General features: G+C 42.3%; 1 protein-coding gene and 1 long non-coding RNA gene across 2 annotated transcripts; one reads left to right on the top strand and one right to left on the bottom strand.

Moving 5' to 3' along the window:
• Positions 1–340: 340 nt before the first annotated feature.
• On the bottom strand, positions 341–20,033 carry LOC109058196 (HEAT repeat-containing protein 5B-like). Its single transcript, XM_042768389.1, is given in 37 exon segments — positions 341–903; positions 1,164–1,377; positions 1,543–1,694; positions 1,768–2,004; positions 2,595–2,777; positions 2,780–2,839; positions 2,993–3,137; positions 3,223–3,350; positions 3,418–3,642; positions 4,527–4,755; positions 4,861–5,040; positions 5,806–5,874; positions 6,829–7,010; positions 7,176–7,436; positions 8,207–8,386; positions 8,498–8,645; positions 8,779–8,948; positions 9,487–9,676; positions 9,764–9,923; positions 10,980–11,170; positions 11,260–11,365; positions 11,530–11,705; positions 12,269–12,432; positions 12,521–12,648; positions 13,015–13,019; positions 13,312–13,373; positions 13,464–13,616; positions 13,700–13,811; positions 14,341–14,591; positions 15,470–15,625; positions 16,108–16,357; positions 16,459–16,613; positions 17,145–17,316; positions 18,045–18,194; positions 18,269–18,377; positions 19,401–19,612; positions 19,691–20,033. Coding segments are annotated over 37 exon segments (6,099 nt in total). The 5' UTR covers positions 19,817–20,033; the 3' UTR covers positions 341–595.
• A 1,007-nt stretch (positions 20,034–21,040) lies between these two features.
• LOC122147170 lies at positions 21,041–23,546 on the top strand. Its single transcript, XR_006161447.1, has 2 exons — positions 21,041–22,574; positions 23,359–23,546. It is a non-coding gene; the product is annotated as an uncharacterized LOC122147170 (long non-coding RNA).
• Positions 23,547–24,837: the final 1,291 nt, after the last annotated feature.

A 24,837-nucleotide genomic window follows, 5' to 3' on the forward strand; every position in this document is an offset into this window, starting at 1 on the left:
TTCTTTAAGAATAAAAGGCAGAAAGCAGACATTACGATCAAGTTATTAAAAGTTCAAACAAATGCTCTAAAACATACAATAGACCCACACACTGCTAGTACACTTGAAAAGAGATTCACATTTGGTCTGTATACACATGGACACTCACAGCACAAGTCAAGCAGTTTACACTTTGAATAATCTTGAACAGCAGTTTAAAACAATACTCATCAGCTACCAAAATCATAAGTATCATTTTTGAAAAAAAGAGTTAATTTATAATCAGATAATAATAATTATAAAAAGAAAGAAAGAACCACACATCTACATAAAAAAAAAAAAATATCATAAGTATTGGGAATTTTTAATATTTCCATCTGTGTTATGTGAGCTTTGAAAAGGAAGTTCCTCATTTTGACCTTAGGTGCATTTAAGGTGCATTTCAAAAGTGCCCCAAAAAAAACCAAACAAGATGCTTCTAACTGACCAAAAGCTTATGTTAATGTCACTGTAACCTTTATTCACTTTATAAGGGTGGCTGAATTCACTGGAAGAAACGAACACCCATATGACTCTGAAGCAGTAGTGTGGATGGACAGACAAGCGTGTGCAGCGACTAGAAGAAGCTGGTCTTGAGTTTGATGGTGGGAGCCGCTTGTACAGTCGGCTGCTGTTGTCTCGCGGCAGATTTGGCTTTACTGTTGGCTTGTCTGGATCTGATGGCTGCCTCGAGTCTGGTCTTGAGTTCCGGTGCCGCCCCGATAACGGTCTTGAAGGCAGCGGGGTACAGAGGACCAGTGTGCATCAGGTTCTGGAGGGCGAACTCATGCAGGCCTTTAGAGGAGGTGGAGGCCGTGGAGAAGGCCGAGTCATCCAACAGGTATGAGATGAGGGTCGGGACCAGCAGAGCCAGTAACTGCACTCCTGTTCGAGACAGACCAGAAGAGCTTACGGAAAGGAAGCTGGATAACAGCTTAACATGAAAGTGGACAATTGTACAATTACACTAAAAGTGTTTTAATCACCAAAAAAAACTCTAAACTATGAATCAGAGGAGACTGTGTGCGACAGATTTAACAGCAAAGTTTTGATCATGTTGAACACTTAGACATTTGAGTATCAAATTTGATACAGGAGCTTCATAGGGTTAATTGCCAAAATGATTGGCCCAACTAAGCACTTACGGTTCTGTTCTTCCCCCATGGCTACAAGGCTCTCCAACACTTTAACTCCTTCCTGTACGGCCTGCAGCTCAGCAGGTGTGGACGGTCGACTGTGCTCAACAGCCTTCAGCTTCTCCACCAGCAGCGGAGCCAGCGAGTGAATGTAGGGTGTGGAGAGACTGCGACACGAGTGCTGGAAGACAGACAGCAGCAGCTGATAACAGCGGGCCTGAGTCTGCAAAACACACACAAAAACAAGACCTAACTCAGTGCTTTCGTCAACACAACATCCTTCCTCCTCAGACTTCATTCATCAACTCATAGAGCGCTTTTGCACGGAGAAGTAGCACATTCTAATTGCACGGATTAAATGAGGAGAACAGACACCATGATAGCTCACCCAGGGATCAGCAGAGTTGAGTCCGTGTCTGAAACGCTCAATGCAGCCTTCCTGCAGGACGGAGATGCCCACCAGCGCACTGCTGGCCGACAGCAGAAACAGTGTGATGGCCGTCAGCAGACTGACTTCATCCACGCTGGCTCCGCACGCATCTACAGGAGACAGAGAGTCAGAAACAGCCGAGCCAGCCGTTGATGCCAAACACAGACACATGCGTGGTCTGACCTGGCTGTGAGTGCTGGAGGACGGTGGCCAGACTGCTCCTGACCAGCGCGCTCCACTGCGCCTGGCTCTTGGCTGCCAGCGGAGAGCTGAGGATGGTTTTGATGGCCTGCAGAGCCGCAGACACCGGCGCAGGGACCGAGTTATCTGACGTCTTCACCGCAGTGTCTCTCAGCACACCAGTGATCAGGAAGAGCACCGTGGGCAAGATGGTCATGCTTCCTACAGCAAGAAATAAAACTATACTTAGTTAAACCGCTTAATTTAACCCTATAAATAATACATGAAATCCTAGGGTCTCTAAACGATCAGCATGATTAGACTGTGTCGCACACAATCTCTTCGTGCCTTCTGTCGTCTCATTGATAGAGTTTTTTTTTATCAAGTCGAAGCTCTTTTAGTGTAATTGTACAAATGTCCAGCTTCAGCTTCACTTGTCTTTCTGCTGTCAAGTCTTTACTGAAGAAATAAATGTTGTTTTATTACTTCTATATTACTGAAATTGTACATTATTTGTAAATGACTGTAGTACTCAATTTACCTACTTGATGCTTATTTAAACAAAAAATAATCATTGTGTTGATACAGCAGTTAAGACTGGATCATCTCAGGTACTGGCTTTGGATGTTTTCAAATGTGTCTGAGGTAGTTTTTCACACCAGTGCGGTATCCACATTCAAACCCTCTTTTAGTGTAATTGTATCTTTTAGTGTAATTGTTTTTTTTTTGTGAAATGGGGCTGGTTGATTAATACTGTTTTACAATAACACAAGACAAACTGATTCAAACTGTGGAGATGTGATGATTAAAGGTGTGGCACTGTGAAGCACACAGGAGCTCGGCGAGGACCGTGACCGTGGCCGCCACCAGACGGTTGCTGTGGTCAGACAGGTGCAGAGGTGGCTGCCTGGCGCTGTCTGTGTCCTGTGCTTTCAGATGAGGCAGGTGACGCACCAAGATAAACACCAGCAGCTCCATCGCAGCAAACACCAGAGATTTTCCTGGAAGAAGCTCCCGGTTTCTCCTCCTTCCCCCAGCACTGAAACACACTCCTCATCTCCACCGTCCTCTCCAGCTGACACAAAACACACACACACATTTTTTTAACTGAAAATTGTTTATTATTGTCATTTTGCATTATTGACACACTATTTTCCTATTTAATGCTATATAAATAAAGGTGACACACACACACGCTCAGCTCAGGCAGTCATACACCACCACCTACTCTTGCTGCTCCTGACGTGCTCCAGATGCTCTTGGGCTGCACGGATGGTTTTCTGCACGACTGTCGTCACCTGCAGCTGCACGCAGGGTGGGTCGCGTGTCAGTAACAGCCGGTGGAGCACGTTGAGCAGCTCCACAGCCAGCAGCTACCACATCCAGACACACAAACAAACCGGGAATTACACGCTGTTGCCAGAAGTTAAATGCATGTTAAAGATGAACTGCTCTGACCTGGTCCTCTGCGATGTGCGTCCGAGCGCTCGGTGAGTCCAGCAGCGTGCAGAGAGCATGCAGACATGACATCACATCCTCGATGGGCTCCTCGGCCCGAGGGAAACACAGGAACTCGATGCTGATGCCTGAAACGTTACCAGAGACATTAGAGCCCTTTACTTACACTCCAAATGAGTCACGTAGATAATTTACCCAAAAGAAGGTGCAATCTGTCTTTGACGAGGTCATCAGTGTTGTTCCCCGGAGCAGAGGGGGCAGATCCAGTGAGGGGAGCACTCTTGCCCTCCGCAGAGTCTTCTGCCGAACCGAAGCCTGTGCTGCTGAGCCACAGGGCCTCCGCGTGCAGGACAGACGCCCAGGAGCTGCGGTAATGAAGCCTCGCTGTGTCTATGGTCTCAGGAGTGTAGAAAGCCCCTCCTGATGAACACATGGTTAAAAGTAACTGCTGTTACTGGCTTCCACTGAGCAAGTACAACAACTCAACCTTTAAAGACCTGCACAATTCAAATAAACAGCTAATGTCCATCCAGAACAAACAATCTCAAATTAAACCATGCAACTCAGATTATTTTACTGATTAAACCGGCTGGGGCACATATTCAATGAGGACTTAACACTTCTCATCAGCAAAACTGCAAGTTTTTAAAACACTCAAAATGTTTTATTCAATATATACATATGTACTGAAATGGTTTCATGTTTCAAAATTTGGGTAACATTTTATTTTAAGGTATCCTTGATACTATTATAATAATAAATTATGCATAATTACATGCAAGTAACCCTAATCTTAACCATATAGTAAGTACATGTAGTTAATATTACTCAGTACTTAAATATATAATCACACTGTAACAAGGACACCTTAAGGTAAAGTGTAATTAGGAATTAGAGGTCGAGCCGAGGTGTTTCATGTGTTTAAAGAAAGACCATAAACATTATTTTGCTGATATTAATAAAAATCTAAATACTGAATACTTCAGAAATAACATTTTTAGTCTTAAATCTTAAGCTCAAAACACACCAGGACTCTTATTTTGAAACGTTTGTGTTACTACTACAGCTGATCATTCAAAAAGATGAAGGAGATAAAATATGCATTCTTACAACCACCTTACAAACAGCATCAAATAAACATTGCTTATGATCTAGTTGTTGTTGTTGGAGTATGGCAATCGCTTGGCATGTGTTCGGTTCTGAAGCTGTGAGCCTGTAGAACCAGAAACAGTGCAGCATTTTGTCTTTTGAAACATGCATTTTAGGGGCCTGCGGGGCCCCTGGGCCTCTGGGTTTGTCTTTACCTTCAGGCGGCAGCTGACTGGAGAACTCAGCCGGCAGAGTGAGCAGAGCATAGTCTCTCAACACCGCCAGCCACAGACGGCTGAGAGACGGCAGCTCCGGCTGAACTAACGTCATCAGGCTGTCTGGAGGAAGAACGTCTCCATCTCCCACATCCTCATCCTCACCCGGAGGAGGACGTGCCGGCTTGGACTGAGACTCCTTCTTTATGTTCATAGCCACGACAAACACCTGAAACCAGAGACTGTAAGTAATGCTGATAATGAACGTTGGGAGGATCGTTGTTCTTTGTAAAGCTAGCTGCTGAAGGGGAACCGCTGTAAGTGTTTAACTCACCTCGGCCCATGCCTTCAGCACAGAGGGCTTCTCCATAGTAGTGGCGCTCTCACTGTACAGCTGGCTGGACGGGCTCTTGCCGGTTTGGACCTTGTCCAGAGAGGAGACCAAGAGGGTGTGGACACGCCGCAGGTCATTGAGGTCACTGACAACACCGCTGCCTATCCATGCACTGCACACCTGTACACCGATACATGAGAGGAACCAGTGTCAAACACTGAAGAAGAGGGATAGAAACTACAGCTGAATTACAACTAACTCTGAAACACTTTCAGCAGCTGATTAATCACTGCACATCAAGACATGCTCTGTTTTACAAGTTATGTTTGTTACGTTCAAATATGTAATTGAGGGATTATCGAATTTAATATGCACTCTTTTGCATGAACGTCCAGAACAAATGTGATCACTGGATAACGTCGGGTTCACAATTCTCGGCACTATCATCATCACTCCATAAATCAGAAAATACTGTCAGCGGCCAAAACAACACGTATAGTATTTCCATCATGTTTTAAGGAATAAAATGACATTTGAAGAAATCCCTCTCTAAAAACCTTCAGAATATAGATTAATAATAAATAAATAAAACTGGAAAACTGTAAAGTTTGGTGTATATAAGTGCTGCTGAAGTGGAGATTTCTGACACAGAGAAAAAAAGAATGAAGTACAATAAAATACACTTCCACTAGTCAGAAAGAAGACATGTTATGGAATCAATCAAAATTGACCAGTCACTGGGGTGGTATCCTTTCGAAAGGTTCTAATATTAGGTATTAATATGTACCATGTAGGGGTTAATTAGGCAAGCACCTAGAAACCTTAGGGTACCGCCCCAGTGACAACTTCACACCTTTTTTTTTTTCTGAGAGTGTAGGGTTGAATTTTGCCCAGCTGTATCAAGGCTAGGCTGTGGAGGAGTCTAAAGCTGGGTTTAGCGTGTACCTGGCAGGCTTTGGCAGTGATGTCTGAAGGTGTATCTGGGGAAAAGGCTGGTCGGAGTGCAGCACCAACCTGTGGTTTAAGAACATTACAGGGATTCATTAATGTCAGCATGAAAAGACAATTCACCCCATCTATTTTCTAAATGCATGTTCTAGATCTTATTGTGAACATTCATCCATGCAGCTGTCACTTTTTAAAAATCAAAATGTCATAACAGGACGGTCCAGTGAAAACAACAGACTTCTCTCTGATGACGTATGCAGCACTTCTCCAGTCTCTTACATTCATTTGTCTACACTTTTGGAGTGCAAGAATGCAATGCAAGAATCTGTCAATACTTCTTTTAATGGCAACTTTAAAATGTGTATACAATGTAAGACAATGAAATAGCATCAAATTTATCAAAAGGGAATCTCCTCAAAAGGAGAAATGTTTACCAAATAAAAATCAGCTGTATTTAACTTTTTATGAAACATTAAGTGAGCAACAAATACTGCTTAATCAAAATCTTAATTCAAAGTATGTTTGTGTCTTAATGTGGTTTCTAACACAAGAGTGACTGCAGGAGCATTAACATGTCTCGTGACCCTGGACCACAAAACCAGTCATAAGGGTCAATATATATATATAAAATGTTAATTAAAAGTATGTGACAATATTTGTCTGAGATACAACTATTTGAAAATCTGGAATCTGAGGGTGCAAAAAATCTAAATATTGAAAATGAAGTTGTCCAAATGAAGTCCTTAGCAATGCATATCACTAATCAAAATTACATTTTGATATATTTACGGTAGGAAATGTACAAAATATCTTCATGGAACATGATCTTTACTTGATATCCTAATGATTTTTGAACTAAAAGAAAAATCTATAATTTTGAACCATACAGTGTATTTTTGGCTATTGCTACAAATATACCCCAGAGACTCAAGACTGCTTCTGTGCTCCAGGGACACATATGATTAAACAGAATCAATGAATTAGTGACGTTCACAACACTAGGCACACTGAGAAACTGACATTGGCCTGGTACTGCTCCAGTATCACATGACCAGGGAACTCGGGCTCCGGCACAGCGGCGAACTTCTTAATGATGTCCTCGAGAGCCTGCAGGCCGGCCATGCGCAGCTGGTTGCTGTGGTCTGTGGCAGCCATGAAGGCCATGCGAACCAGATCACACAAGTGCAGCACCAGGAAGTCACCTGCAGGAGACACCACAAATGTATTCATGCCCTAAATCACTTCGACTCATGTCAAGTACAGCTAAATCATACTTTATTCATACTTTAAATGTGAATTGCAATGTTCAACCAAAAAATAAAATTCCTTAAACTAAAATGAATGGCATCCCTCCACAACTACAATACCTTCAGGGTTTTTAGTCTTGGCGACACGCGCAGCGGCCAGGTCAAAGTGGGCCTTGTCTGCATTCTCACACAGATGAATGATACGGCACAGACAGTCGGCAGCAAACACTCGTGTGACCCAGCGAGGCGCCACGGACGGCTTGGACTTGTCATCCTGACCCAGTGATGTGAACATGATGTCATCATCCATCTCATCCTTCTTCTCAGAGTCCTCCTCCTCGTCCTTCCTTCTGCCGACAGATGTAACAGTCCCACCGACCTCTGCCACAGAAGCAAAGATGGATCACACGTTGGAATAAGAAAATCCTGCAGATTACTGTTTCTAACACACAAACCTTAACCTTGAACCTAACCTTAACCTATGTTCCAAGTTTATGTAGTTATCTTATATTACTTAGTCTTTTTTATTTTCTTTAGCATGTTTTTGTGCTGATTTATGCCTGTCTATCTCCCAAATATTTTCATATTCTGTGCAGCGGTCAGTGACAGAAATTAACTTTTTTTTTATAAGCCCATTTTCTATAATCTTGATGAATGCATCACCTTTTGTGTCAGATTCTTACATTTCATCAATAAATAAAAAATAAAAAAAGTATTGATTTTGCAAAGCGAGTGATGTACTCAATGTCAGCTCGCACATTGTTAAAACCATAATTAAGATAGCATTGTCATATCGCTCACCCTTAGTAAACAGACTCTAAGTGCACATGCTGTGCAATAAAGTGCAACTGCAACCATGATAATGATCATTATTATTAATGTTTTGTGTGCACGAGTCACATGGCTCAGATTGTTCTTTAAGTGGTTTGTTACAGGATGCTGGGATGAAAAGAAAACATTGACTGTTCCTAGGAAAAAGTGGGCTTGATTTAGTGAAAACCAGTCTAAAGGTTTAGGTTGAGATAGGTTTTTGCTATGCTATCGTTTAAAGTCATTAGAAAAATGCATTATTTACAATCAAGACCTGGTTGTGCTGGATTATTTCATTCTAGTCAAAAAGCACTATGATCTCAGCTCAAACCGGTTGTTACCTGTAGTAGCTGCCAGAACATCTTTGCAGAGCTTGAGCCAGTGAGGAAGTTTCCCCACAGCCAGAGACGAGAGCATGTGACCTAACGTGTCATGAATGTCGGAGCACAGCTTCCTGTCCGTCTCCCGGTCCAGCATTCCAAACAGAACACCTTCCAAACCCGTCTCTGTAATGTTCAGATCTGGAAAATGATGAAATGACCAAATAAAGAGATGTGTTGCACAGCCCAGTGTTGAGTTTCTAGGATTGGAAGAGAAACGGTGTGTGTGCATAAACATTGTGGGTTACGCACTGATGCTCATGCTGTCTTTGCTGTCTCCAGCCCTCCTGGCGAGACTCATGGCGTATTCACAGACCTCTGCAGCCTCGCGCTGAGCCAGCTGCCGGAGACACGCCACCGCGGCCCGCCGTAACAGCAGGTGAGAGCTGCACAGATGCACCTGTGCACACGCAAACACACATCACCTACTGCCAGACACACCGGTGGGAAATCTGTTTAACTGCATGTGCTCTCCATATATTCACAATAATGCCTATATATGATCATACGGGGGTCAACCCAGAAAGCCTTACACAGAGGCTGGGCACCAGGCTGGACAGGTTGACGTGTCGCGGTGCGAACATGTGCAGCTGCTGCAGGCAGGAGATGGCCGCCGCCTGGACCAGAGAGTCGGAGTGATCCTGCATGATGGCGCAGCCCACCAGACACGACGAGCGGATCGTAGAGATGCTGACGCTGTTACCTAGGATCAACAATCCAGAAGGAGAAATAATAAAATACCCTTCTCCACACACATCTGTTGCGACCAGGGATTGGGAAAAAATTAAGAAAACAGATTCAAAATGATGCACAGGTTACCCAGTGATTATTTCTTTGATTAATCAATTCATCACATTAGGCCTAATATTATTCCACATTCTAATAACAAAACACGTTTTTTCCTAACTGTCCCAATGTTTTTCTTTACATAATGTGCAGACATTATGTATAATATACAGTGTTCATTTTGTGAATGCATCAATCAAACACGAGCTGATCGAGTGGACAAAGTGTGTGCTTTGCTCTGAAACATGCAGCGCAACAGACTAGAGGTTTATTAAATGAAATCAAAGCCTTTTTTTGATTTGATTTTAGTTTGATTGACAGATTCTTTACCAAAACAATGGCACATTTCATTGAAATTATTGGTGGGCTGTCGCTGTCTAGGAACTTGATGGGAAACCCTGATGTGTTTCAATCACAAATGCTATAATTGTATTTTGTCGGTATCTGTTTGGTACCCTGTAGTTCTGGGCCCACGGTGGTGATGAGCGCTCCGAGACATCGACCCAGACACTGATGCACCTCCGTGTGTGAGGGGGGGACCGTCAGCAGCAGCGTCAGCACCAGAGACAGGGTGGGCTCCACATAACCGCGGTACATGGGCCCGCTGGAGTCCACGATGAGAGCCAGAGAGTGCAGCGCCCACGTCTGAAACAACCAGAGGAAGTCATCACACATATGAGTTCACCAGCGGCAGAGCTCTCTTCAAACACCTGCTGCTGTCTCACAGCTCACCTGGACCTCGTGACACGTGGCGTCTTGAGCCAGGGCCAGCAGGATGCTAACACTGGTCTTGAGGTGCTGGCCTGACCCAATGCCACCCACATAACGGTGCAGGCAGCCTAAAGCCAGAGAGTGACCTGTCCTGGACACCACGTCACGCGCCGACTTCAGCCTGCACAGAAGACGGAGGACAGAAAAACTCACACATGAGGAAACAGCCAGAGATCCCGCAACATCCCTGCCACGCTTCTGTCCTGCACAAAGTGACAAAACCAGTTGTGACGGCTGAACAAATCACCCAGCAACCGGACTGGATGCAGTCATGTCTGTGAACGACCCCCCAGGCCACTGGTTACTATGGCAGCCAGGACACATTACAGGATAAGGCTGGCTTTATGGCCCAATGGAATTCACTTCACCAAACAGGAAGTCACTTCGAAACAAGACACACACACAGACTTCTTTCCTAAATTCACAGCAAAACCTTTCTATGAATGAACATGCATATCCCCAGGTTATTGTTTGCATCATTACTGTTTTGTGTATACTGTTGTATGCATGCTTTATGGTAGAAACACTAGTTAATATGACCTCACCTATAACATGTTTGGTATCTACGAACTCGTATTTTGATCTAAATGAGAGTGAATATTATATGTTGATACTTATACAACATATTAGATTTCTAAGAATCTTTAACAGTTTTTGCATCAGCACCCAATCCAGTTACATACGCAAAATACCATATTCGAAGACACAGTTATAAACTTTCCCTTCGAAAGTGTGAGTCACTGTTGGCTCCCGGACCCCTCGGGGTGTGACCTCCACAGGAGTTAACAGGCCTCACATCAGTCTTCTGCACTGCTCTTCCTCTTTGCCTCTCAGATATTCAGTCCGACAGCGACTCCATGAGCCCTCCCCCGCGCCGGCAGGTTTGTTTAGACTAGTTATGTAGTAAATAATTGCAATTTATTTGATTAATTTCCCTTCAGAGCTAATTTTTTGTTTTAATTTATTGCTATTTTTTTGTTTAATTTCAGTTTTGATCTGATTTATTTTTTTGCTTGATTTTCAGTTCATGGTTTTTGAATGTTTGCATTCTGCTTCTAGCCAATCTAGTCTACAACACAAGAAATGCTTTTAAATGTGATGATTTGAATGTGATGGGAAAGACGAGTAGCATTCAGCTTCAGCTCAGAGCGGTCACACTGCCATCGCCGCTGCATACTTGTCAAAGCTGTGCTGTGCCATCCTGGCGATGAAAGACGCTTCTCCCACGACTTGTGCCATCCTGCCCAGAGCCTCCCCTGCAGCGCAGCGCAGGATGGGGTTGGGGTTGTCCAGCGCGCCCATCACCAGCGCTAGAGCTGATTTACGCACCTCCTCTGGGCCCAGACTGCTCTTGTTCTCAGCCAGACCCTGTACACACACAGAAGCCAACAATCAACATTAGCAATATCCTACTATAGGGTGATGAACTACACAATACTCCAGTCAGGACATGACACCTTGAGAGCGCTCAGCACCGCGGTGAATATGTTCAGCTGCACGGCCTGCTGACGGACTCCTTTAGCTTGCTTAATGCATTCAGCAAAGTGATCCAGCATCTGCAACCTGGAAGAGACAAACAAGAAATTAAATAATAAAGTAGTGTATTTGATTTTTTTTTTTTTAAGTACAGATGGACTTTGGACTGACAAAATCTCACTATCATCTGTGACCTCAAAAAACATCAAATACAGAAAGAATAACTCCAACACAATGCTGACTGAAAGTACCTGTGTTTGAAAGAGACGTGAGGAAAGACGACTCCAAACAGAGCGACAGAGGCGTCGATCACAGACACCCCGAGCGGCAGCGGTCCGGGCACGGCCTCCACTGCAGGGATGCGCAGGTAAATGGAGGACGGGTCGTGTTCGAGAGCGCCGCTGCCTGACGCACTGTTGGGCTGCAGCTGCGCCACACAAACACATCAGTGAAAGGGATGCACGACATTATCAGACCGTTATCAGTAAAAGTCTATTGTTTATTTAGGGGACGCTGTTGACTTGTTGCCTGATGAATTTTATGTACACAAATAACATTAAGATTGTTTTTTTTGTTTTATTTGTAGGAAGCTATAAGCTTAAGTGGCTATAAGCTTAATTTGTTTTTTTTTTATTTTATTTATTTTTATTTTTTTCATTTAGGATACACTCGAAAAAGAACTCAAAACTAACCAAAGTTAACAATAATTTTTGCACAGGAGAGACTTTTAGAGAGAGAATATATATCGGCATCAACTATCAGACAAAACTTTTAGAAAAATATCGGCGAAAATCTAATATCGTGCATCCCTAGTGTGGACGTTTTCAATAATGTCAGGCTTAATTATGCTGAAGTCATGCTTAAATCCTGTGCACTAGGAAGGAAAACTGCAGAGAATTACACAGAGGCTTTTTATAATGCATAATATAAAATGCACAGCTGTCATTCAACCATCAAAAGACCTTTTCTGCATATCTTTAAAGTAATTACCTGATCTTCAATGGACTTATGATCGGTCTCCTGAAGCCACGAGCCCATCAGCACGCTGTCGTCGTAATGACAGAGCGAGCGCAGCAGAGATGTGGTGGTGTTGGCCGAGTTATCTGTGAGCGTGAACTCTGCCACCAGCTCCCTCAGAAGAGCGTTAAAACTGCCTGTCGAGCGTCAGAAAATCAGAACTCATGATCAGCGCTCAAGTCATCAGCGCTGACAGCAGCAGTGAAGTGTTTGTGAAGGACTTGCCTTCGTATGTCTTGGGCGGCAGCAGGGCCAGGATGTCGTAGAGACGCAGTCGCACCATGGCAGCGCTGGCCTTCAGATGAGCTCCATGAACCTTGATCACTGCAGGAACACTGCACACCAAAATAACACTTCACTACACGAAAGACAGACCTCTGGAAAACATTTCATCAGAACTGTGTGGAAAGACAAAAACCACCTAACAGCAGAACATGAGATCTTTCTTCTATAAAGATGTAGGTTTATATTATTGTATAAAGACTCAACAAATCTAAAAAGTTTTTTTTTTTTTTTTTGTATTGTTGTATCTGGGCCTGGTCAGAGAAAAGTCTGAACTGTGCAACATTTCTTGGAACTGCAAGAAATAAAGTCAGAATTGTGTTAATTAATAACATTGTGTTATAAGTCTCTTAAAAACCAAAAACTCAGTGATACAGTAAAACAGACCAGTTTTAAACTGATAATAAACACTGTGTCCAAGGTTCAGTACAAGTAACGAACAGTTCACTGGTTTCATAACATGCGCAAATATTTCATCAAATGACTACAAACACAGATGTTTTGGATAAGCTTCATAATTAAATGGGTGTGACAAGCCAAATTACAGCTGACATCACTGTAAATAACTCAGATCAGTTGCTTTTTTAGTTTGAGTCACCTGACGAAAACAGAATGATATCATACACCGAGCACTTCTCAGGCCCAATCATTTAAACAGAAACAGTGATTATTTAAAGTGAAGGTGTTGCATATATATGGTGAATGTTTGTCATTGAGTGATAGATGGTGGTCATGGGGCTGTCGATGGGCGTCATCAGCCTGCGGATCACGTCCTCCGTCACAAAACTGCGCATGGCTGCGAGGAACAACCGATATGAGCTTTTCACAATGCATATTGAATAATAGAGCAGAGAGCGTGACGGAGGGATGAATTCAGATGTTTTACCGCACAGAGCGCCGGCGCGACCCTCCAGCATCACCTGCCAGCTGAAGGAGTCTCCTCTGGCCTTCTCAGCCTCCAGCTCCTTCTGAGAGCGAGGGAACACGTTACGCCACAGCAGCAGCATCTTCGGCAGGTGATAGCGCACTAAAGACGGTCCTGAGAGGACGAACATCAGAGGGGGTCAGTTCACTGCCGTGTTTCTGGCCTGAGTCTGAGAGGTCATGTGCTTGTGGACTCACCTAAGGTCATGAGGGCTCCTAGCAGCAGCCAGCCGGCTTGAGTCCGCTGGAGAGACAGACGGCTGTTCTGGGCTGCAGAGCGCAGCAGATCTTCAGCGATACTCACCACCATCTGAAAGACATTCAAGCTGTTACACCACAGGTGCTGCTCTTCAGGAGTCTGCAATAGTAGCTTTCAAGAGATTCTGAAAGACATTTGAGCTATATTAGCTTTGTTGATGGTATTTTCAGCATACTGCACCTTTAAAGGAAAGTTTCATGCCGTCTTTTTATGGTGTCATTATTTTGACTTGTCCATCAATTTGTAAATATGAATGTAAGTCACACTAACAGTAATGCATTTGGTATGGAGGTCTATGAGGCGACGCACCAGGGTAAACATTCAAACATGATTCCTCTCAGACTTCTGTGTGTAAAAGACCTTCATTATAATTAGCAGACCTCTTCATATTTGAGAGATGCGGTTTAAACTTGCGTTCATCTGGGCTGGGCTGCGTTCAATCAGATCACAACCTCTGCAATTTAATCACAAGCCATAATGTGATACTGATTCGGTGTCTAGTGCAGCCCTTGATATAGTCTAGATGACATGTTTTTACTGCGTCCTTCACTTGCAAGCGTTCAGCGTGACTCAGTCTGACCTTGCCCTTGGAGTGTGGGATGCCCAGAGGACACTGATGCACTCCCCCCAGCAGAGCCGCCATGGCGAAGCTGTATCCGCTCACAGCCTCGGGCGAGTTCTTCAGGTTGTTGATGCACTCGGCGCAGCGCTCCAGGAGAGGCGTGAGCTGGTGCGGCAGAGCCACAGCGACGCAGCGCAGACACCAGGCCGCAGCCAGACGCGCAGCCATGCTCGGGTGCAGCAGCACTGATGTGACCGTCTCTAAAAAACCTGCCAACGCAAGCACAAGACGTCCAGACAGTGAGAGCTGGCCTGCTGGTCTGTGCACAGGGCCAAAGCTGCAGGCATGGATGAATTAAAGTGATAAATGACAATCCTTTCACTATTTACCCACCCACACACTGGTACAAAGACTTCTGAAACACAAAAGGTATTTTTAATGAAGAGAGCTTTGGATTAAACTGCTTGATTCAGATTGATTTTTGAAGTCTCAAATGTTAGGTGGAATGGATTTCAAAGGAGCGAAGGCAATCTCTCAGGTTTCATTAATAATATCGTGAAAATTAATCAAATTCTCATGGGTTTGGAATGATATGATGGCAGGATCTTCATTTTTGGGTGATCTACCCCTTCAAATAAGGGTAAAATTTCAAGTGAATATTTCATTTTAAACCCTTCTGAAAAAAAAGCTGCATTACAAGCTACTAAGAAAATGTGGTTAATTACTGTGAAGCTATGCAAAGGGGCGATATTTCTACTGTGTAACTATCAGAGTACTATGTATCAGATAACAAATAACTATGTATATTTAAAGTAATGTTTAGCCTGCATATTATATTTACATTTGTATGCATACATTACAGTCAAGTGAGACTCTGCAGTTCCAGGTGCTTGTATATGGTTTGTGTGTTTTTTGTCTAAGTTTCATGGTTATACGTGGACATACATGTCTGGTTTTGAGAGACACATGGTCCTTTGTTGGTGTTCACAGTTCAGTTGTGGGTGATAGTTCACTTGAGCACTGATGGTAATGATTTTTAAACATACAAAGACTTTTGATTTTGAATTCTGTCCAACTTGGGCAAGACTGACACTCCATTTTATTTGTACCAAACTGCAACACAGTGTGCTTATGTGCAGTTTCCTACCGACAGAAGTTTCCTGGATCAGAGGGGAAGCTGTAGCGCTCAGACTCCGGACCAAACTGCCCAGCTCTTTGAGAGCACACACCATCACATGCTGACTGGCCGACACGTCTGCAGCCCCGGCCCGGCCCTCACTGCTGGGGTCATTCACTACAGCCTCTGTGAGAGAGAGAGAGAGAGAGAGAGAGAGAGAGAGAGAGAGAGAGAGAGAGAGAGAGAGAGAGAGAGAGAGAGAGAGAGAGAGAGAGAGAGAGGGGGAGGACACACGGTCAGGAGGTCAGGAGTGAATGTGACCAGCGCACGAACACTGCCTTGAGAAAGCAGCATGCTGTTATTAAATGGGATTTAAGCCATTATCTAAAACTCAAGAGTATGTAGGCCTCGTCACAGCTATTCAATCACTCAACAAACACCCGAGGCCTACACGAATCCACACTTGATCAGAGATTAACTGTGGTCTTCAACTGTCCTTCAAATTGTGTTTGAACAATGTATCCAAGAAGAAAGTGAAAGTGTTTTAGCACAAAAAGAACCTGAATCTAGATCTTAATCGGACAATGACATCGTAGCTCAAATCCAGCTGAGCACCGCTGTGATTTCAGACAGAGGGAAGAGTGTGTGCTGTGTGATCTGTGTCTTACCCACGGCTCTCATTTGTTTGCTGATGGCCAGGCAGATTTCCTTCGCAGCAGCTATTTGAGCTTTCTCGCCCAGCAGGCCGCCCAGTGACGCCCGCAAGGCGAAGGACACGCAGCGGCGTGAATACACCGCCTCCACGTGAGTCTGCGTGGCCCGCGGATGAGCCACCAGCTCCAGCAGGTGAGACAGAAACACTGCGAAATTACGCTCCAGCCACTGACCGCCCAGAGTGGTGACAAACACAACATACGCCTGTGTGGAGACACAAACACTCAACATCATCTCGACTGAAACACCTTCATAATCAAACTCTGTTAGCGCTTCAGAGGTGGGAGTGATTGTTTCAGTCTCACCTGAGTGACGCCGACTCGCACCTCTCGGCTAACTGACGCTCCCTTCAGCATCTCTCCTCCGCTCTTCAGGAAGCCAGAGCCTCCTCGCAGGAAGCCCGTGGCCATCAGCTCCAGAACCTCCTCTAGAGTCGCCCGCTTCACGTTCTGACGCATGACTGACACGCAGCAGACAGAGAACAGCTCAGACACACACCTCACTGATATCAGTCACAAATCACTCCAAACGAGCGCACGTCACGGAGCATAGTTAGAACTCAGTAGACAGAGAACAGCTCAGATAAATACATATGAGCGCTCATTTAAAACTTAAAAAAATCCAAAACACATTTACAGTAATTACATACATGCCTACTTTTTTTTTTAAAACAGTATGTAAGAAATATGCAATGTGCATCAACACACATTTAGATAAAGTATGCAACACTGAGAGTTCTGCATGTTTAGTTTAGCAAGTGGCATCTCATAAATAATAATGTAATCGTTTTTAATCCACTTTTTTTTTAATCCTATTTCCATCCACTGGATCAAATAATGAGATATGGTGTTAAATTATGGGATACAGTTTTGCGCCACATGCAAAACTCCACTTACACCTCTCACAGAAATAACCATACTGTGCACTGCAGACTGTGAGAACAGTACAACTGATGAAAATACTTCATTTGCACACAAATCTGCGAACTGACCTGTGGCCTGTTTGGGCATGAGCGCTGTGGCCATGGCGGTTCCCAGCAGTGTGGATACAGCCACACGCACACTGTACGTAGAGCCTTCAAGAGCTTTAAAACACAGCGTGGCCACATTCTCCAGTTCAGTGGTCCAGATGAACACGGCCTCGTTCTGCAGCTCTAACAAACACTGGCCAATCACAGAACAATCACATCATCACATGACCACTTCACAGTGAGCTCTACTAAACATCCACTCACAAGATCAGTGCACACACTACCATCACACGTTTAGAGGCAGGGAGATGTTTATTTAATGTTTTTTTTAGAAGTCTCTTCTGCTCAAGGCTGCATTTAACTGATCAAAAGTACAGTAAAAATGTGAAATATTATTTAATTTTAAAATAACTGTTTTCTATGTGAATCTCTGTTAAACTGTATTTTATTTCTCTGTATTTTCAGCATCATTACTCCAGTCTTCAGTGTCACATGATCATCCTTCAGAAATTATTCTAATATGTGATTTGCTGCTCAAGAAACATTTCTGATTATTATCAATGTTGTGCTGCACAATATTTTTGTGGAAAAAGTGATGCATTTTATTTCTCGTGATTCACAGATGAATAGAAAGTTCAAAAGAACAACATTTATTTGAAATAAAAATAATTTCTTCCACAAAAGAAAAAAAAAAAAAAAAATCTTACTGATAGTGTATTTTCAGTTATTATGCAGCGTCTTGTGACTTATTGCTTTTAGAAAAGAGCAGCAAAATAAAAACTACAGCAATGTTCAACAAATCAACCTTATTATATTTATTAACAAATAAACGGATATAAAAACGTATTGTGTCGTGTGTATCAATATTGACTATGTCCACTGGAGGTGCTGTTCAGATCAGACGGTGTAAGACGGTCTCACCTTTGCGACGGCGCAGCGGACTGCCATTGATCGGTCCGTCAGCATCGAGCGGGCGTTCTTGTAGATGTCTCTGTGACAGGAGGCCGCGGCGCCGCCCAGGCCCCCGAGGACTTTCTGCAGACTGAGCAGGATCTCCCCTCGACCCTGAGACTGAGACACACACACGACAGCGTGAGAAACCACCTGCACTGGATCTGTGTGCACAAGGCTGAGCACTGCTGTACCTCTGCGCTCTTCAGAGCTTTCAGGAGGTTATTGATGGTTTCAGGAAAAGAGCTGCCCAGCATTCGGCCCATCCTCTCATAAAACGCCCCGACACACGCCACCGCAGCGCTGAGAACACACAGAACACACACATCTGATGCTCCAGAACACACTTCAGCTCTGCCAATGATGACAGACAACAGAAAAAACTCCTTGAACAACTACAAACACAGCCCTGTCTATACACGGGTCAAAGACGAAAAAGTGTTTAAGCATATAAAAAAAAAAAATCATTGAACAACTTTAAACTGTTGTAGTTTTTCCCCCCCCCAAAAAAATGCAAAAAGTTTTTCTGTTTTATTTAATTGCATTTTTTTTTTTTTTTCTGAGCAAAAAATAAATATCATACATTTTCCCCTGATTCACAGAAGACACCCAGTAAAATGTCATTCAGTGTAACAATCTCGTCAGGCATATTTACAACAAAAATCAATTTATGACATTAAAAAAGACTAATTACTTTCACCTCAAATACTAATGAGTTGTAATTCTACATTTTTAACATTTGCCAATATCCCAGGTTTTGCCCATTTGTCAGTAAGAATTTTTTACTAATTTAAAACACAATAAAATTTAGTATGCTCCATTATTCTTTCAGATGTTTTAATATGTACACGTCAGAATAAGCATGTTGTTTGAATTTTTGCACAAATATTGTTACACTGAATGACAATGTAACATTATTTCAACCAAATTTGGCATTTTATCCTCCAAAAACTTATTTGAAACCTTAAAAGTAGACATTTTACTTACATTTGATGTGCTTTCTATGGACACAAAATCACTTTTGTACATTTCTTTTGATGTGGACATCTTAACATCTTTGACCCATATATACAAATACACCAGTCAACATTTGAAGTGGATCAAAACCTTTCAAAACCAAAACGTGTTCTTGTCTTAACTTTTTTGATCCACTTCAAATGTTGACTACTGTATATAGAGCTATGCAGTACTCTAGTGGTTACACTAAGGCATAACATATGAATATTATTTTTCTGGCCAACAGATGGCTCTATTTGAATGGGATCTTAAACGTCATTTAAACACTCGTGGGAATGACGGCACGCATGCGTGCGCGCGCACACTCACAGTTTAGTGGGTAAATACGCGGCGGTGTCGTCTTTGCTCTTGATGATGTCGTTGCACTTGTCGAGCGTCTGGAAGACGGTGAAGGTGTCTCCGATGCTGTAGAGCACCGCCAGGTTCTTGGCCAGCAGTTTCCTGGTGGGGGGCCCGGGGGAGCTGCTGATCAACCCCGTCAGCTGCTCCACCAGCTTCTTCTGCTTCTCCTTCACATCCACCTGCGCACGAGCACGCGGCGCAGATCAGACCGAGGCCATGATTTGCGACACTAGTTTATTCTCATAGACAGGTTTTACCTTGTTGGCAGCTATGAGCACTTTGTCCAGGAACCGGAGCCACTCGAAGATGAAGACGGCTCTCTTGGCTTCAGTGATGTGAGCCAGAGCCTCCTCATTGAGCAGCAGACTGTGCGCCAGCTCCATCCTGACACTGTTTAACACCTGTCCGAATGAAACAGCTGTTCACTGAGCAGCATTATCAGCGCCACAGTCGCTCATCCACGGCCTAAACCGAGCAGCTAACACACTAGACTGACAAACAAACCGCTTAAATGAAGCGTATGTTTATCAAGAGCAGGTTGGGAGTAATGACACGCCGTCATCTGACTAAAAACAGCTAGATCTAGTTTGTGAAGTAAACGTTATCTTACCTGTTTTCCGTGTAGCGAGCTTTTATGTTTGTGTGGAGATTGGTTAGGAAGGTTCCTGCGAGTCACTTCCGCTTCCACAGCCAATGAACGGAGAGACTGCAGTCACGGTGTTGTGTGACTCTCGGTTCAGTGGGCGGAGCAAACATGAATATACATGAGTTTCCCGGGCACGCGCGTGGAACTGAGAATTTTAGTTCACGCTCCCTGTAGCTCAGTAACTACTGGAATATTAATATACATAACTTCGCAACAGTTTATAATGTGCTGCATTCTTTGTGTAAGGTTAGGATGAAGCGCAGCATTGCATTGATTTCAGTTCGGTGTGCTTTTTGTGTGTTAAGTGAGATAAACTGGTGTCTGTGGACTAATCATTTTTCATCTATCCTGGTTTGATTGTTCTTAAACCAGACAGCAAGCCAACATTGAATAAACATTGTTTTTTTCCATCTGAATCATCATTATGGTTGATATTGAAATTTCAATGCAAAATAAATGTTGAATCACCATTACCATATCGATGAAAACCTGATGTTATTAATGTTGATGGCAACAATATTGGAACAACATTGATCTATAGTTATCTTTATGATTGATTAAGCATTGATATTTGGTTACCGGGTGATCCCTGAATGTGTTGAAAAGTCATTGATTTATAGTGGACAGAGAAACGACGCGGTTGTTGAAAAGTCATTGAAATATAGTTGACCGGGAAATATGATTGAAAATGCATCGAAATATAGTTGACCGGGAAATATGATTGAAAATGCATCGAAATATAGTTGACCGGGAAATATGATTGAAAATCCATCGATCAACGGGTGGTATACCCAACGTACTGCACCGGACACAGCTCATTTCTAGACACAAGCGTACAGGTAAGCTTGCTTAATGTTCGATATGAATGAATTGTACCAAATCAAATACTAGGCTGATTTTTAACTTGATGGTTAGTGTAGTAACCGACGCAGTGCTGCAGTCACTGAAATAGATTTTTTGTTTTACCAATATGTCAAAATCTGCCAAAAGTACGTGGTTGTCTTCTATGTTATAAAGTTAGCAAAACCTCCGAGTCCAGTCTATTGATGAGTCTATTGATGAGTCTATGACAGTCTATGATAGCTAGCTCAAAATACATGTCTATACCCATTGATAAGTGTCGTGAAAATCTATTAACACAGCACCGTTATTTCTTCTGACCGCCAAACCAACGCTAGCATAGTGCTCCATCTAGCGCTACCAACAGTGACCGCGGCGGGCCAGAATTACACAGAAGACATGACTTACCTTTAACGTTACTTTATTCAATGCAGAACTTTCCAGTTGTAACTGGAAATGCCGATTAGACCATCTCGTCGTAATACAAATCCAAAATATTAATAATCCTCGAGCAGGGCTGCGATATGCATGCCATAGTTTTGTTCTCCATTGTGTTTGTTTTCAGAAATGATAACAGTTGTTTTATACTAGTGCTTATGCGAAATCACAATTTTTGATGATCTTCTCCAAGATCTGCTTTTGAGGAAAACATTTCATTGGCGTTCTGTTCTGCACCATGAGCACGTTTGCCTACAACCAAAGCGCGCGCACTATTATACAGCGCCTGACAACCAGGCCTGGCGTCTGGGAGGGGAGGGGAGGGGTGGCATAGCCCACATACCGGTACTTCATAATAGAAACAACTTGCGGCACGAATGTACCAATACAAATAAATATAACATCTCCAGTTATTTAGCTGAGCATCAATTGTAGGTTACAATAAGTTTAATTTAATAAGAGGCGATCTAGAGTTGAAATGTTTTATTTTTTATAATTTTTTTATCAAGTGATCAACGTGTTTGTTGTCGCTGCGGTCAGTGGCCCGGATGCTGTGTACAGTCTGCACTGTATAAGGTCTGCACTCGGACACGCGCTTCAATCCGTTGTGGAGACGGTCTATTCGTTCCGGTGAAATTACTAAACATAAATATACACAAACGTATCCCTGTCTGATATACAACAACTGATAAACATAATCAGTTTTGACAAATAAATAAAAAAAAAAACATACGAGTGTGGGTTAAAACCCAAACCCGGACCTCTGACACGCTAGGCAAAAGTTCTACCACTGAAACATTTGAGCTGACAAACAGATATATTGTAGCTTGATATTCACTATAGGAAGAAAGTGCAGCATAAAAAAAGCATATGTTAGCATTAAAATCCCTTTAACATTTATGGTGATCTGAGGGGGCGGGGGAGTCCAGTTAATGGGGCGTAATTCATTAGCTTTAATGAGAATTGTATATTTTATAGGCCTACATTAAAGTGTATTTCGTTTGTTATATTTTACATTTATTTCTTGAATGCTACTATTACATCAACTGTAGCTGTATTTAATTTGTATATTATGTTGTTTATATGAAACTTTCTTTGTTTTTATATTTTTAATAACAGATTGGTTACCTGAGTACGAATGTATAAAGTACAGTCACACTGTATGATTGTGAATTTTTGTCTTTTCTGTTCTTTTACAGATCACTATTGCACACCAAGTAAGCAAAACAACATTTTTGATTTCATTTTTATTTTATTTCTGCAAACAACTTGCACCACTTGCAATTGCACAATGACATCACGCTGGTCAAAGAGGCGGAAAATTAAATCAATGCTTAGGGCCACAGAGTCAGAAATCCTGCAGCAGTATGAGAAAACCTATACTGGTTCCAAAATGCAAGGCAACACTGTTGCAGAACTGGAACATGTTGAATTCCCAAGTGTAGCATTGGAGTCAGGTGAATCTAGCTCAGTTGTGAAGCAATGTCAGCTGTCGACCGGCAGGGTTGCCAGATGCCAGCAAGGTTTTTCCAGCCCAAAACCTTGTCAAAAACTGAATGCAACGGGTTTTTGTCTATGATTATTTTGTCAAAACATCTTTTGTCTATGGTAACTCTAATCTACATTAACTTTTTAATTAGTATCCAGTTATTTATATTAAATTTGTGGAGTTAACAACTACTTCTGAACTAATAAAATAATAAACATAAAATTTTTAGAGTCACTTGGCCTCATACATTTTCCTTATGAAAGAGGTCACTGCAAGCTAATCCTTTTTGCCTCCCTTTAATTCGAATACATCCATGAACAGGCAGTTTTGAAAAGTGCTTTGAATATAGGGGAAATATGATCTAGCCTACAACACGAGGACTTGTTGCCTTATTCGATCATTGAAAAATCATAGGCCTAGGCTACTGAATTTGTTCCAAGTGTTCAAATATATGTTCTGTTTAACTTAAATGCTATTTTTTTTTTGCATTGTGATTTTATCTTCTGTTTTAGATGCTCTTACTCAACAGATGGGGACAGCTACCGTCACCCAATTTTCTTTCGCACAAGCTGTGCAAAAGTGGCTGCGCTATGCGCCAGACCGGGCAGGAGGGACTGGACGACAACTTATGCAGGCATCAGATGACAATGAAGTGTAAATAAAGAGTAGAGAGGCTAATAAACATGAATTTGATTTTAAATAGTGTGGTGTGTTCTGTGTTTTATACAAGATTTCAAATGTTCCATTACTTTTTAACATCCTGGCTGTAGATAAAGCAGGCTATTTAATTTATGGCATTACATTTAAAATTAACATTTAAAAACGATTGAAATTCCATTGAAATCACGTTGATCCTTAGTTCAGTTGAAATTTCAACATTGTTTCAATATTCCTGATAATTGAAATACCATTGAAATTCCATTGATTTATGGACAGAATTTCAACATTGTTTCAATATTAAATCAGGGTGCAAAATGATGTTGAATCAACATCAGAGTTCGATGTTGATTCAATGACTTAATGTTGACAACGGAATGTTGATTCAGCATAGTTTCAATGACTGTTTGCGCTATTATATTTACAAAATGAACAGGAATCTAAGACCACACACATACACAGGATAAGTACAATTTGGATTAAACAAAACTGTATGGACAAAAGTGTACAAAGTAGCCTACATTTTATGCTGTAAATGAGAAAACAAATAGTTCACAGCATTTTATGGAACAGAATGAGCAACTAATTTGATGTTAACAAAATAATTTTATTTATTCTTCAGATGTTCATAAGTGTTCCTTGTTCATGTTCACCAACTGCATTTATTTGATTAGGAAGTACAAACCCGATTCCAAAAAAGTTGGGACACTGTACAAATTGTGAATAAAAACAGAATGCAATGATGTGGAAGTTTCAAATTTCAATATTTTATTCAGAATACAACATAGATGAAATATCAAATGTTTAAACTGAGAAATGTAACTGATATAGTATAATTTTAAGGGAAAAATAAGTTGATTTTAAATTTCATGGCATCAACACATCTCAAAAAGTTGGGATAAGGCGTGTTTACCACTGTGTGGCATCCCCTCTTCTTTTTATAACAGTCTGCAGACGTCTGGGGACTGAGGAGACAAGTAGCTCAAGTTTAGGAATAGGAATGTTGTCCCATTCTTGTCTAATACAGGCTTCTAGTTGCTCAACTGTCTTAGGTCTTCTTTGTCGCATCTTCCTCTTTATGATGCGTCAAATGTTTTCTATGGGTGAAAGATCTGGACTGCAGGCTGGTCATTTCAGTACCGGATCCTTCTTCTACGCAGCCATGATGTTGTAATTGATGCAGTATGTGGTCTGGCATTGTCATGTTGGAAAATGCAAGGTCTTCCCTGAAAGAGACGACGTCTGGATGGGAGCATATGTTGTTCTAGAACTTGGATATACCTTTCAGCATTGATGGTGCCTTTCCAGATGTGTAAGCTGCCCATGCCACATGC

Source organism: Cyprinus carpio, chromosome A13, assembly GCF_018340385.1.
Source record: "Cyprinus carpio isolate SPL01 chromosome A13, ASM1834038v1, whole genome shotgun sequence".
Taxonomy (NCBI): domain Eukaryota; kingdom Metazoa; phylum Chordata; class Actinopteri; order Cypriniformes; family Cyprinidae; genus Cyprinus; species Cyprinus carpio.